The sequence below is a fragment of the Myotis myotis genome, unplaced genomic scaffold (assembly GCF_014108235.1).
Source record: "Myotis myotis isolate mMyoMyo1 unplaced genomic scaffold, mMyoMyo1.p scaffold_m19_p_2, whole genome shotgun sequence".
NCBI classification, from domain to species: Eukaryota; Metazoa; Chordata; class Mammalia; order Chiroptera; family Vespertilionidae; genus Myotis; species Myotis myotis.
Window position 1 is genome coordinate 35,565,971 of NW_023416324.1, and position 14,731 is coordinate 35,580,701.

Consider the following 14,731-nt stretch of genomic DNA (forward strand, 5'->3'; position numbering starts at 1 on the left):
TCCTCCTACTTGTCCACAGGTACTGCAGAGTCAGCATGTTCATAGAGAATTTATCATTTCCCCCCAACCCTGTTGTTTCCTTTCAGTATTCTTCATCTATGTGAGTGACATAATATATACCTAATTATTCAAGATAGTAGAAGTTGTCCATGACTTTGCCATCTCCCTCAGTGTCCCGTGTGAGTTGCAGATGATTTGGGGATGAACAGAATCTCACTTCCATACTATCCCTTCTCCCATCTTTTACTTCCAATTTTGTACGTTAGCGCCTTATTTTTTCTTGCTGTACTTAATGCCCCAATTTCTTAGTTGGTTAACTTGCCTTTTTACTATCCCTTTTCAAAAATACAAGTCTGATCATGTCACTTCCCAGCTCAATATCCTTTAGTAGTTTCTCATTGTTTTCAGTATAAAATGTAAACACCATATATTGTCCTCTCATGATCTGATCCTCATTCATTTCTTTTTTCCCATCTTTTTTTTTTTTTTAATTTTGTAAGAGTATATTTGAGCCAAACTAATGACATATGCAGGGGAGCAAGATCTCAATGCTCCTTTTCCCCATCTTCTTCACCTTGCCTCCACATTGCCTCCCAGACGTCATGCCCTAGCTTCAGTGAACTGTTTCACCTCAAGAGGTTTTGCATGTGGTGATCCTTTTGCCAGGAATTCTCTCTTACTTCCTCTTATTTACTTAATTTTATAGAGGAAGCTCCTCCTTATATCTGGGTTTGATGCACATCTTGTGTACTCCCATGACACCCTGTATAACATTTCTATTATGGCCTTTATTGCATTGTATTAAAATGGTATATTTGTTTTCATGGATTCAGACTGAGTTCCTTAGTAGTGACGATGTCTATGTCCCAGTGCCTAGCACAGGATCTGGCACAAATAAGGTATTTTTTGAAAGTTGGTGATAGTCAAGGTTAACTTTAGAAGCAAAGGTGCAGATGCTTATGTAGATGTTAGTTACACGAGCTCTATTTCTAAACATTTGAGTTGCTTATTCCACACAAGTTGAAGTTTACTTTTAGAAACTTCCTTATAGTGTTTATTGCTGCTGCTATTTTCACCAGAGCAATATCTGAAACCATCTGATTATATTGTTGGAGGAGCAAGAGGGAATAAAAGTAAAATTTTTCTTTGCAGTGATTAGAAAAGAAATGTGTGTTTTTTAAAAATGTATATTTTTATTGGTTTCAGAGGGGAAGGGAGAGGGAGAGAGATAGAAGATCAATGATGAGAGAAGAATCATTGATTAGCTGCCTCCTGCATGCTTCACACTGGGGATGGAGCCCGCAACCCAGGCAGAGAATTGAACCGTGACCTCTTGGTTCATAGGTCAAAGCTTAACCACTGAACCCCAGGCAGAAAGGAAATGTGTTTTTAAGAATGCAGATAGTTTATTATAGGTTTTGTCTATTTAAGAATATCATTAAACAGAATTGCATAGTATCATCACCACAAAAGTTAGCTGAATGCAAGTCATTTAATTTTGCTTTTAAGGAACTAGTGTTCTATAATTCTTCAGGGAAAAGAAATGGTATTCTGCTTTAACCTCCAACCTGTCTGACACCGTCTGGGTGTACTGTAGTGCAGTTGTGGCACTAACCATCTGGAGTTACTGCAGACACCATGAATTACGGACTCAGTCCTCCACAAAACTGCCCTCTCATGTCAGATGCCAGCCGCAAGTAGGGTTCACGGGCCATCTGTACTTTTGACCAACTAGCTATAAATTAGGGGTTCCCATGACCCTATCAGGTTTGATAATTCACTAGACTGACTCAAGAGCTCAGGAAAATGCTGTATTTATGATGACAGTACAGATAGTTCCCAACTCCGACTTAATGATTTTTTAACTTAACCATGGTATGAAAGTAATACACATTCAGTAGAAACTGGCTAGGCTAAACTATTATGTTCAGTGGGTTAAATGCATTTTTTAAAAAAATATCTATCTTTATTGATTTCAGAGAGGAAGAGAGAGGGATAGAGAGTTAGAAACATCAATGATGAGAGAGAAACATCGATCAGCTGCTTCCTGCACACCCCCTCCTTGGGGATGTGCCCACAACCGAGGTGCATGCCCTTAAGCAGAATCGAACCTGGCTGGGACCCTTCAGTCCACAGGCCAACGCTTTATCCACTGAGCCAAACCGGTTAGGGCTAAATGAATTTTTGATGTATGATATTTTCAACTTACAAAGGGTTTATTGGAATATTTTCAACTTAACAATGGGATGTGATGCCATTATAAGTTGAGGAAGATCTCTATTATTATAAAGGATACAACTCACCCTCGGCCGGCATGGCTCAGTGGTTGAATGTCGACCTATAAACCAGGAGGTCATGGTTCCATTCCTGGTCAGGGCACAAACACAGGTTGCGGGCTCCATCCCCAGGGTGGGGCGTGCAGGAGGCAGCCAATCAGCAATTCTCTCTCATCATTGATGTTTCTCCCTCTTTCTCTCTCTGAAATCAATAAAAATATATTTAAAATAAAAAATAAAGGATACAACTCAGGAACAGCCAGATAAAGAGGTACATAGGGTGAAGTCTGGGAGGGTTCTTTTTTTTTTTTTTTTTTAATTAAATCTTTATTGTTCAGATTATTACATTTGTTCCTCTTTTTTTCCCCCCCATAACTCCCCTCCTCCCAGTTCCCGCCCCACCCTCCGCCCTCACTCCCCACCCACTGTCCTCATCCATAGGTGCACGATTTTTGTCCAGTCTCTTCCCGCATCTCCCACACCTCTTTCCCCCCCAAGAATAGTCAGTCCACTCCCTTTCTATGTCCCTGATTCTATTTGTAATCAACAGTTCATTCTGTTCATCAGATTATTTATTCACTTGATTCTTAGATTCACTTGTTGATAGATGCATATTTGTTGTTGATAATTTGTATCTTTACCTTTTTCTTCCTCTTCCTCTTCTTAAAGGATACCTTTCAGCATTTCATATAATCCTGGTTTGGTGGTGATGAACTCCTTTAGCTTTTCCTTATCTGTGAAGCTCTTTATCTGACCTTCAATTCTGAATGATAGCTTTGCTGGATAAAGTAATCTTGGTTGTAGGTTCTTGGTATTCATCACTTTGAATATTTCTTGCCACTCCCTTCTGGCCTGCAAAGTTTCTGTTGAGAAATCAGCTGACAGTCGCATGGGTATTCCCTTGTAGGTAACTGAGTTTCTTTCTCTTGCTGTTTTTAAGATTCTCTCTTTATCTTTTGCTCTTGGCATTTTAATTATGATGTGTCTTGGTGTGGTCCTCTTTGGATTCCTTTTGTTTGGGGTTCTCCGCGCTTCTTGGACCTGTAAGTCCATTTCTTTCACCAGGTGGGGGAAGTTTTCTGTCATTATTTCTTCAAATAGGTTTTCAATATCTTGCTCTCTCTCATCTTCTGGCACCCCTATAATTCTGATGTTGGTACGCTTGAAGCTGTCCCAGAGGCTCCTTACACTATCCTCGCATTTTTGGATTCTTTTTTCATTTTGCTTTTCCGGTTGGGTGTTTTTTGCTTCCTCGCATTTCAAATCATTGACTTGATTCTTGCGCTCCTCTGGTCTGCTGTCGGGAGTCTGTATAATATTCGTTATTTCAGTCCGTGTATGCTTAATTTCTAGTTGGTTCCCCAATATAAGATCGAGGGTCTCATTAGTTTTCTTGTAGATCTCATTAAGTTTATCGGCGGCTTCTAAACAGTTCTTGAGAGACCTTAAAAGTGTGGTTCTGAACTCTATATCTTCCATTGACAATTTTGTCCTGTTTCTTTGTCTCCGCATTTTGTTATGCTTCCTTGGTGCACCCCCTAGTGGTCTTTGTGCACAGTCTTATAGTTAAATCTTGATTGTTGTAGTTAATTCCAGGGAGGGTTTGACCTCCAGGCCAAGTGGCTATGAGAATCAGCTGTGTCAGCAGTGAGAGAACTTCTGTCCTCTAGGGAGGTGCTAATCTGGCGTTTGCCTGAGGCTATTCAGCAAATGCCTGTGTGCAGGGCTTGGGCGGGGCGGGTCGCACAGGATCAACAGGGTGGCCGGAGAGAGCAGTTATGGCGGCTCTCAGTCCTGTCCCCAGGGGCTCTGCCTCTCTGAGTCCCAGCACCCGCTGCAAAGCTCAGAGAGAAAGCTGCACTCGCTCTGACCGAAGCCAGACAGTCCCGCTTCTCCCGTTTGAGTCTGGGTCCCTAAAGACTCGCCTGGATCTGGAGCTCAGAGTCTGCGACTCCCTCCCGATTGAAAACGCCAACCGCGCCCTCCGCCGCCAGCCCTCTCCGCGCACTCCGCACCTCAGAATTTGACTTCAGCACCGCGCCTCCTCTGAGTGTCCGTATGCGTTTCTCTTTCCTCCTAGTTGTAGGACTTCCACTCAGCCAGTGTTCCTGTGGTTCTGGGTGATGTCCCTTCCGTTTTTTGGTTTCACTTTTGAAGTAGTTGTTCAGAGCAGCAAACTCCGGCGTTAACCTATGCCGCCATCTTGGTTCTCCTGGGAGGGTTCTTAATGCAGATGTTCCATGCCCTCTCCCCCTCTCACCATCCTAGAATATCTCTGTGCTCACCAACCAGGAAACTCCACCAAGTTCAGTGTCCATAGTTTTTATTGGGGCTTCATTATGCAGGCATACTCAATGGAATCATTGGCCACATGATTGAACTCAAACTCCTGCCCCCCTCTTCTCCCTGGGGTCAAACTGGCTGAAAAATCTCAACCCTGTATTCACAAAGTTAGTCTTTCTGGTGAGCAGACTCCTGTGCCCCACCCCCCAACTAGAGGCCCACGATAATCACCTTATTAGCATAACAAAGACGCTTTTATCACTCAGGAAATTCCAAGGGTTTTAGAAGCTCCATGAGGGTAACCCAGGGCAAAAATTAGTCAAATTTTTTGTTGTACAGCATATGGTATTTCGAAGTTAGGATTTTTAAAAAATTCAATTCAAACAACTTGTTTATTAAAGGTTAAAACTGTTTATAAAAGCCCGTCTTTTGGTTGTGAAAAGAATACTTACATATTATTCTCTCTTTAACTTCTAGACCAGAACATCTTCAATAAAAAAATTGTAATTGCTCCCTAACATTCTATAATTGCTTGTTTTGCATTTAGGTATTCCCAGTTCCAAAAGGAATACAGTTTAGATGAAGTGATGACTTCTCGAAAAGTTTTTGATTTTCTGACTATCTTACAATGTTGGTAAGAAAAACATTTTAATATTTAATTGAAGTTATTGCTTCTCCCTCCCCCTGTTATGGGGCAACCGGTAAGAGATGACCACCAGAGCCAAAGGGTAGAATTTAGGAGCCTTTATTAGCTGGCCAGCGACTGCAGTTACAGCACCCGCCGTAGCAAGGACCGAGCTGCAGCCCTGACCAGATGTTGAAGTAAGCTTTTATTCACAAAAACCACAAAACGGTTGGCTAAACAAACACAAAGTTCGTTGCTCCATTTCTCAACACAGGTCACAGACTCATACCTTTGAAAGGTCATAGGTTACAGACTCATACCCCTGAAAGGTCACAGGCTCATACCTTTGAAAAAACACAGGTTACAGACTCATACCTTAGAAAGGTTAGGCTCTTCACCCCTGGCTAAACCGTGACCTGCTTGTAAAAAATATTAAGAGGGAGCTGTGGTCTTTGCAACAGAGCCAGAGACTGCGATGACCTAATTTAAGTGTAACCTTCCATTGTTCCTAAGCCCTGGGGCGTTTATTACACCCCACTTGGGTAAACCTTAGGCTCTGTATCTGGATATATCTTTACTGTATCTCTTTCTATAGAACTACCAATGTGTTATCAGTGGGGTGTTCTCTGTGTCCCCACCTGTTGCTGGTGGAAGTGGGCTTCTTGCAATGTCACAAGAAAAGGAATTTTCTGAGACTCACGTGGGAGGATGAGGGATATTTATTTGCGTGGGATTAGACACCTGAGTTTCTGAGGTCCCATCTCCCTCTGTCCCGCCAAGGAACCCACCCAGCTGTGTCTTCAGCAGAGCTAGGATCCTAGTCACTGCCCAGAGCCCCTGTTCCATATTTGCACAGTCCAGTCTAGCATCAGGCCAGCTGAGCTTGTGTTCCCAGCTGTAGTTCATTGTGTGTGGGGTTCGCGTGGCCATGGGCCTTGTGGCTTCTAGGGCCACATGGCGATGGAGAGAACATGGAGAAGTGCAAGGAAGCAGGAACAAAGCAAGGGGAGCAAGAGATAGAATTCCTTTGTCTGCGGATTTTAACCTTCTAAGATTTCCCATGTTTCCAGTGGCTCCACTCCCTCTAGCCATTTTCTTTGTTCCAGGCAAGATTGACAGGCAAACACCTTCCCTAACTGTTAGGACTATAGGGCAGTACAAGAGGCAGTACACCGGCTGAGGTGGCTGTTTAGCCTACCTGAGCACCACCATGCTAATCTTTCACCTACGTCACCCCCACCCCCACTTTACTTTGTCCGGCCCCTTCCCCCAGTGATCTGCAGAGAATGGACTGGCGGTTCCCTGGGGAATGTGAAGTTGCAGCTTCCTGCTGAGGCTGCCCCAAGGACAGGCTTACAATGTCTGGCCTTCTCTTTACTCCTCTCTGTTATTAATAACTAGCTGATTACAAGGGTAACAAATGCAGTCCTCACTCTGGAGTGAGTACCCCTACTTCCTTCCCCTGCTTAGAGAAGACTGTCTCTTCTCTTGGAAAATTATATATTTTACTTTCTTCTCTCATGACTTCTACCTACTTTATTTTAAGTGTATTTATTCATTTAAATATGACTTAGGCGGCCACTGAAGTCCCAAGATTTTTCCCTTTGTTTTCTCTGCTGTATGCTTCTACTGTAGGAAATTTTACTCTACCATAGTAGCTAAGAATAAGCATAAACCAAGAAAAAAATCATAGCTCTAATAATAATGGTAACAGTTACATCTTGAAAATTGCTTGACAGTATTTATTTCCTAGAATACTGAGTTAGTACTGCATAGGTCCTGCCTGTGCCTAGTTATCACTTGGTTGCGCCCTGGAGATACTGGCTGGGATCAAGTGAGCAAGTGGGGCCAGCTTTCATCTGTTACCATATGAGGGTCTGCCCATATATGAAGTCCAGCTGAACTCGCAGAAGGCTTAATCATTTGTCACCTTCCTTCATAGCTTACTCTAAAGGAAAGATCTATTTTGAGGAGACCTCAAGAGTCTTAACCAAAGCATGGACTTTCTGGTATGCTCTATTCCATCCTTTCCCAGTTTTCAAAAGGATTCCAATTCTGAGTTGTTTGGGAGATAGCAGAGTTGGAGCTAGTTAGCCCTATGGCAGAATCTGTACTATACCGGGATAGGAATGACCTTGTATACTTCTCAGAAGTCACCAGAAGAGGCTTCATGTACCTACAAAAGCAAGTCCAGGCTTCTTTGCACTAAGAACTTTTCGAGAGAGATTCTCAGAGACTGAGCAGTGACTGACAGCATTTAAGTTCTTAATAGAGGTTCAGCCCTCAGGAGGGAAGCATATGTAAGATTTAACTGTAGATATCACGAAGAAGACCATTCAGTGACTATCAAGCCCACTCAGCCTCTTGTCCCAGAAAGAACCCCTCGTCTAAAATCTTAGGGTTGAGGTGGACCAGGTGTAATAATTACTTTTACTTCCTCTTAGTCCCACTTCTGATGGTGCTGCAGCAGCAATTTTGGCGAGTGAAGAATTTGTACAGAAGTATGGCCTTCAGTCCAAAGCTGTGGAGATTCTGGCACAGGAGATGATGACTGATTTGCCAAGCTCATTTGAAGAAAATAGCGTTATTAAAACGGTACATCTGAAGTTCTGTCTTATTAATTAATCAAGGAGTTTTGTTTAAGGATTTCAAGGTTGCTATAGGCTCTGGATATAATTTACTTGAAAAAGAGTCTAGGAAATCTAATATAACCCATCCTTAAGAATCTGTTAGGGGAAAATAACTGATGAGAATATATGCTTCCTGGGATAGAGTCATACATCATTATATGATAACATTTAATTAACTAGACGTGCTTTTTATTTGTATTTTGAATTGGCTAAATATGCTCAGAGTTCCAATCTTACAGAGTTAAGGGGAAAACAAAGATGTTTTCAGGGAACTTTATTGACACTTCAAAAAAATTATTTTTAAATATATTTTTATTGATTTCAGAGAGGAAGGGAGAGGAGAGAGAGATAGAAACATCAGTGATGAGATAGAATCATTGATAGGCTGCCTCCTGCACACCTCACACTGGGGATTGAGCCCGCAACCCAGGTATGGGCCCTGACCAGAAATCGAACCATGACTTCCTGATTCATAGGTTGGCACTCAACCACTGAGCCACACCAGTTGGGTGACACTTCAAAAATCGTTATTGAAGGTTAAGTACAAAATGGAGAAAATAAAAAAGATGAGAATTCAGACCTAGAGTTAGTTGGATATTTGAATATATATATAGAGAGAGCGGGGCGGGCGGGGGGGGGATGCCGGTGCACAAAATTTGTGCACGGGTAGGGTCCTTAGGCCTGGCCGGCGATCAGGGCTGATTGGGGCCTTCCAGCTGCTGTCTGGGGCCTTCCTTCTGGCTACCAGCTGGGGCCTTCCTTCATTCTGCACCACCCCCTGGTCATCACACATCATAGCAAGCGATCGAACTCCTGGTCTCCCGGTCGAACTCCCTAGGGGAGACTTTGCATATTAGCCTTTTATATATATATAGATATAATAAGGCATATATACATATACATACAAATATAAACAATTATAAACGCTAAACTACAATTTACAAATTTTACAACAATGCTCAGAATTTGAAAATGTTCCTATAACTTGCCCAAGATCACAAAGCTAAGGTGCTAGGGTGTGGTAGAGGTGGAACTCATGTTTAGGTTTTCTAATTATAGTACATTTGCCACTATGCCATAGTTTTATTCTATGGAGAAAAGTTCAGTTTGCATGTTACTATCTGAGATTAAAGAGGTGTTAAGAGCATGGATTTTGAAAAAATATTTTTGAATCCGTAAAAGAATATTATTTCTTTCTTTTAAAAAAATATATATTTTTATTGATTTCAGAGAGGAAAGGAGAGGGGGAGAGAGAGAGAGAAATCAATGATGAGAGAGAATCCTTGATTGGCTGCCTCCTGCATGCCCCACTCTGGGGATAGAGCCCGCAACCTGGGCATGAGCCCTGACCGGGAATCGAACTGTGAATTCCTGGTTCATAGGTCAACGCTCAACCACAGAGACATGTCAGCTGGGTGAAGATTGTTTATTTTCATATAAAAATTCCCTCATTATTTTTCAATGTATCTGAATCATAATGATCTGTTGATAAATCTCTTCAGCCTGTTTACCACAACTATACATTGTGGATTAATAGAGTTTTTATAACTTAACGTAAGATATGGCCTGAAGAATTATAAGTCCTTTTATATATTTGATTTGAAATTCTGTCTTTTATAGCACCAGATTTAATATGTATATTTCCCTCCTGAATATCCTTTTATTTGGACTCTCTGTATAAAATAGAATCAACAGATATTTCAATATGTGTGGTCAATTCTTAGCTGTTAAGTTTATGCCTATTAATCTCATATAATCCTTATATAAAAGTCCCAGTTTTGATGCCTTTACTTTACTTATATGTGATTTTGGTTTTAGGTTGGCTTTGATATGAGTAAAGAAGCTGCCAGAAAGTGCTATGAGAAATCTGGCATGAGACCAAGTGATATTGATGTTATAGAACTTCATGATTGCTTTTCTACTAATGAACTACTTACTTATGAAGCATTGGGACTCTGTGCAGAAGGTACTATCTTTCATGAGACTCATATTAACTTAGTTTCTCTGATAAATTTTCATTTTCACCTTAAAGAAAAGAATTCATTAATTGCTTTCCCCTCTACGTTGCCTCTGCCACACTGCAAAGTTAATGTAAGCTACCTCGATACTGGACTTCTAGAACCTGTAGTCTGGGACAATAGCAACACTGAAATAACAGGGTGTGCAGATAATTTATATTATGTAAATCAGGGATATTTTTAATGTTCTGTTAAAGGGGGGAAGGATATAAAATTACATTTGTAACTCGATATTTCAAATTGTGTTTGAAGATTTGCAGAAAGAAAAATGGAAAAACTAGTTTGTGGGACCTGGAGGATTTCTCTTTTCATGTTTAAAGTGGTTGCACCATTTTCCATTACTACCAGCAGTGTATGAGAGTTTTAGTTGCTTTACATCCTTACCAATACTTACTGGGGCCAGTTTTTAAAAGTTTAGCCATTCTAAGGAGTATGTAGTATGTCTTATTTTTATATCACTGATGACTAATGATGTTAGCATCTTTTTCTGTGCATATTGGTTATACATGTATTTTTTTTTTTAAATATATTTTATTGATATTTTACAGAGAGGAAGGGAGAGGGATAGAGAGTTAGAAACATCGATGAGAGAGAAACATCGATCAGCTGCCTCCTGCACACCTCCTACTAGAGATGTGCCCGCAACCAAGGTACATGCCCTTGGCCGGAATCGAACCTGGGACCTTTCAGTCCGCAGGCCGACGCTCTTTTCACTGAGCCAAACCGGTTAGGGCTACATGTATTTTTTTGTGTGAAGTGTCTGTTCAGAACTTTTGTCCTTTAATTACTGGGTTGTTTGCCTTCTTTAAGAGTTGTAAGATTGGATTTTGTGCCATGGCAGCGTCGGATGCGATTTGACCTTGGGCGAGAGAAACCAAGATGGCGGCATAGGTAAACACCGGAGATTGCTGCCTCGTACAACCACTTCAAAAATACAACTAAAAGATGGAACGGACATCATCCAGAACCACAGGAAGGCTGGCTGAGTGGAAATTCTACAACTAAAAGGAAAGAGAAAAGCACACTGAGACTCAGAGGAGCTGCAGTACAGGAGTAAAATACAAAGGTGCGGGAGTGCATGTGGAGAGGGCTGGCGGCTGAGGACGTGACTGTCTTTTTCAATCGGGAGGGAGTCTCAAGCTCTGAGCTCCAGTTCCAGGCGAGTCTCTGGGGACCCAGACTCATATGGGAGAAACGGGACTATCTGACATCGGTCGGAACTTGAGGGCAGCTTTCTCTCGGAGGTGCTCACAGCGATTGCCAGGGCCTCTGAGGGCAGTACTGAGAGCAGCCATACTGCTTGTTCCTCCCGCCCTGTTGATCCCCTGGGGCCCCGCCCCACCCAAGCCATGCAAGGAGGCTTTTGCATATGAAAGGCCCGGCCCTTTGTAATCTGAAAATTACTTAACAAACTGCAGCTGGCCCAAGGCCCCAAGGCAACTTGCATTGCTTTACAGCTGGCTTCTGCTGGGTAGCCCCAGGCAGAGGCTAGATTAGCACCTCCTTAGATCCAAGAGCCGGACCATCCAATTACAACTCCTCAGATCCATAAGGGACACACTCAGGGGGCAGACTCAGTGAGCACCAAAGCCCCACTGAAGCAAGTCTTGCCCCATAAGGGTGTCTTCAGCACAGAAGTTCTCCCATCGTAGACACAGCTGATTCTCACAGCCAATTGGCCTGGAGGTCAATTCCTCCCAGTGTTACCTACAACAATCAAGGCTTAACTACAACAAGACTGTGCACAAAGCCCACAAGGGGGTGCACCAAGAGTGTCTACCTCAAGTAATTGGGGAGGCTGAGCCACTGGGCCCTATAGGACACCCAGCACAGAAAGCCGCTTTATCGACACAGCGAAGCATAAAAAATGCAGAGACAAAGAAACAGGTCACAAATGACAGAAATGGAGGAAAGCAAACGACTGGATATAGAGTTCAAAACCACACTTTTAAGGTTTTTCAAGAATTTTCTAGAAACAGCCGATAAACTTAATGAGACCCTCAAGAAATCTAGTGAGACCCTCAATGTTGTGATAAAGGACCAACTAGAAATTAAGCATACACTGACTGAAATAAAGAATATTATACAGACTCCCAAAAGCAGACCAGAGGATCGCAAGAATCAAGTCAGAGATTTGAAATACAAAGAGGCAAAAAACACCCAACCGGAAAAGCAAAATGAAAAAAGAATCCAAAAATACGAAGATAGCGTAGGAGCCTCTGGGATAGCTTCAAGCATACCAACATCCAAATTATAGGGGTGCCAGAAGAAGAGAGAGAGCAAGATACTGAAAACCTATTTGAAGAAATAATGACAGAAAACTTCCCCTACCTGGTGAAAGAAATAGACTTACAAGTCCAGGAAGTGCGGAGAACCCCAAACAAAAGGAATCCAAAGAGGACCACACCAAGACACATCATCATTAAAATGCCAAGAGCAAAAGACAAAGAGAGAATCTTAAAAGCAGCAAGAGAAAAACAGTCAGTTACCTACAAGGGAATACCCATACGACTGTCAGCTGATTTCTCAACAGAAACTATGCAGGCCAGAAGAGAGTGGCAAGAAATATTCAAAGTGACGAATACCAAGAACCTACAACCAAGATTACTTTATCCAGCAAACCTATCATTCAGAATTGAAGGTCAGATAAAGAGCTTCACAGATAAGGAAAAGCTAAAGGGGTTCATCACCATTAAACCAGTATTATATGAAATGCTGAAAGGTATCCTTTAAGTAGAGGAAGAAGAAGAAAAAGGTAAAGATACAAATTATGAACAACAAATACACATCTATTGAGTGAATCGAAAAATCAAGTGAACAAATAATCTGATGAACAGAATAAACTGGTGAATATAATAGAATCAGGGGCATAGAAAGGGAGTGGACTGACTATTCTTGGGAAAGGGGTGTGGGGGATGCGGGAAGAGACTGGACAATAATCGTGCACCTATGGATGAGGACAGTGGGGGCGGGGGGAGGGTGGGGTGGGAACCGGGTGGAGGGGAGCTATGGGGGGAAAAAAGAGGAACAACTGTAATAGTCTGAACAATAAAGATTTAATTAAAAAAAAAAAGAGTTGTAAGAATGTATATATAAATTCTGGATAAAGTCATTTTTCTGATATCTGTATGTTGTAAACATTTTCTCCCAGGCTGTGGCTTGCCTTTTGTTTTATTAATAGTGTTGCTTGAAAAACAGCATTTCAAAATTTTGATGAAATACAAATTATCAGTATTTTTAATGGTTTATGTTTTTTGTACTCTAAGAAACTTCTGCCTATCTCAAGGTCATAAAGATTTTCTTCTGTTTTTATTTCTAATTCTATAAATGTAGATTTTTTATTTAAGCATATAATCCACTTTGAGTAAATTTTTGTAGATGGTATAAAATAAAAGTTAATATTAATCTTTTTAATTTTATACACATATCCAGCACTACTTGCTGAAAAGACTTTTCTCTCCCCTTTGAATTGCATTGGCACCTTTGTCCAAAGTCAATTGCCCATATATATGTGAGGGCCCATTTTTGGACTCTTTCTTCTGTTCCATTGATCTACAGTCTTTTTAAAAATATATGTTTTTATTGATTTTTTAGAGAGAAAGAAAGGGAGAGAGACAGAGAGATGTGAGAGAGAAACATCAATCAGTTGCCTCCCATATGGACCCCGACTGGGGACCGAACCTGTAACCTAGGCATGTGCCCGACTGGGAATTGAACTGGTGACCTTTTGGTGTACTGGACGATGCTCAATCAACTGACCCACACTGGCCTGGGCTGATCTATATTTTTATCTTTTTACCAATACCAAATTATTTTGGCTACTGTAATAACATTATATAGTACTATAGTGTATATCAAGTCTTGAAATCAAATAGGGTAAGTTCTCCAACTTTAGTCTTTTTTTAAAAAACTTATTTATTTATTTCCTCACCTGAAGATATGCTTTTTATTGATTTTAGAGAGAAAGTAAGAGACAGAGAGAGATAGAGAGGCACTCAGAGAGAGAGAGAGAAACAGAGAAAGGGAGAAAGAGAAACATTGATGCGAGAAACATTGATTAGTCGCCTTCTGCATGTGCCCCAACCAAGGACTGAACCTGCAAGCCGAGTATGTTCCCTGACTGGAGATCGAACCTGCCACCTTTTGGTGTATGGAATGATGCTTCAACCAACTGAGCCACACTGGTCATGGCCAACTTAGTTCTTTTCAAAAATAATTTAATTATTTTAGGTCCTATGCATCTCTAAGCACATGTTAAAATTAGTTTGTCGATTTTTATATAAATACAGCAACAAAAAACTTGCTGGAATTTTCATTGGGATTTCTTTGAATCTATAGATCATTTAGAGGCAATTGTCAGTTAACAATGTTGAATCTTCCAATCCATTAGATGGTATGTGTTTCCATTTATTTAGCTTTCCTTTGGAAAATTTCCTAATGGAATATTAAACTATAAAAAAGAATGAAAATCTTGCCATTTGCAACAATCCAGATGGACCTTGAGGGCATTATGCTAAGTGAAATAGTCAGAGAAATACACTTACATGAGATCTCGGTTTATGGAATCTGAAAACAAAACAAAACAAAAAAAACAAACTCATATATACACAGAACATATTGGTGGTTGCCAGAGGCAAGGGTTGGGGTGTTGGGCAAAATGGATGAAGGTCAGTAAAAATGTACAAACTTCCAGTTATAAAATAAATAGGTCATGAGGTATTTAATGTACAACTACATTACATGGTGACTATCCTATATAATAAAGGCTAATAAGCAAGTCGACTGAAAGGTGGAACGACTGGTTGCTATGACATGCACTGACCACCAGGGGGCAGATGCTCAATGCAGGAGCTGCGCCCCCGGTGGTCAGTGCGCTCCCACAGTGGGAGCGCTGCTCAG

The 14,731-nt window shown here is 41.3% G+C and overlaps 1 protein-coding gene across 3 annotated transcripts in view; it reads left to right on the top strand.

Moving 5' to 3' along the window:
* The window catches only part of SCP2 (sterol carrier protein 2), a 111,067-nt gene that overhangs the window by 35,570 nt on the left and 60,766 nt on the right, over nt 1-14,731 (top strand). For all 3 annotated transcript variants that reach the window (XM_036349061.1, XM_036349060.1, XM_036349059.1), the window contains 3 exons: nt 5,107-5,193; nt 7,629-7,779; nt 9,633-9,780. In XM_036349061.1, coding sequence (XP_036204954.1) covers nt 5,107-5,193; nt 7,629-7,779; nt 9,633-9,780 — 386 coding nt within the window. The remainder of the gene's footprint in view (nt 1-5,106; nt 5,194-7,628; nt 7,780-9,632; nt 9,781-14,731) is intronic.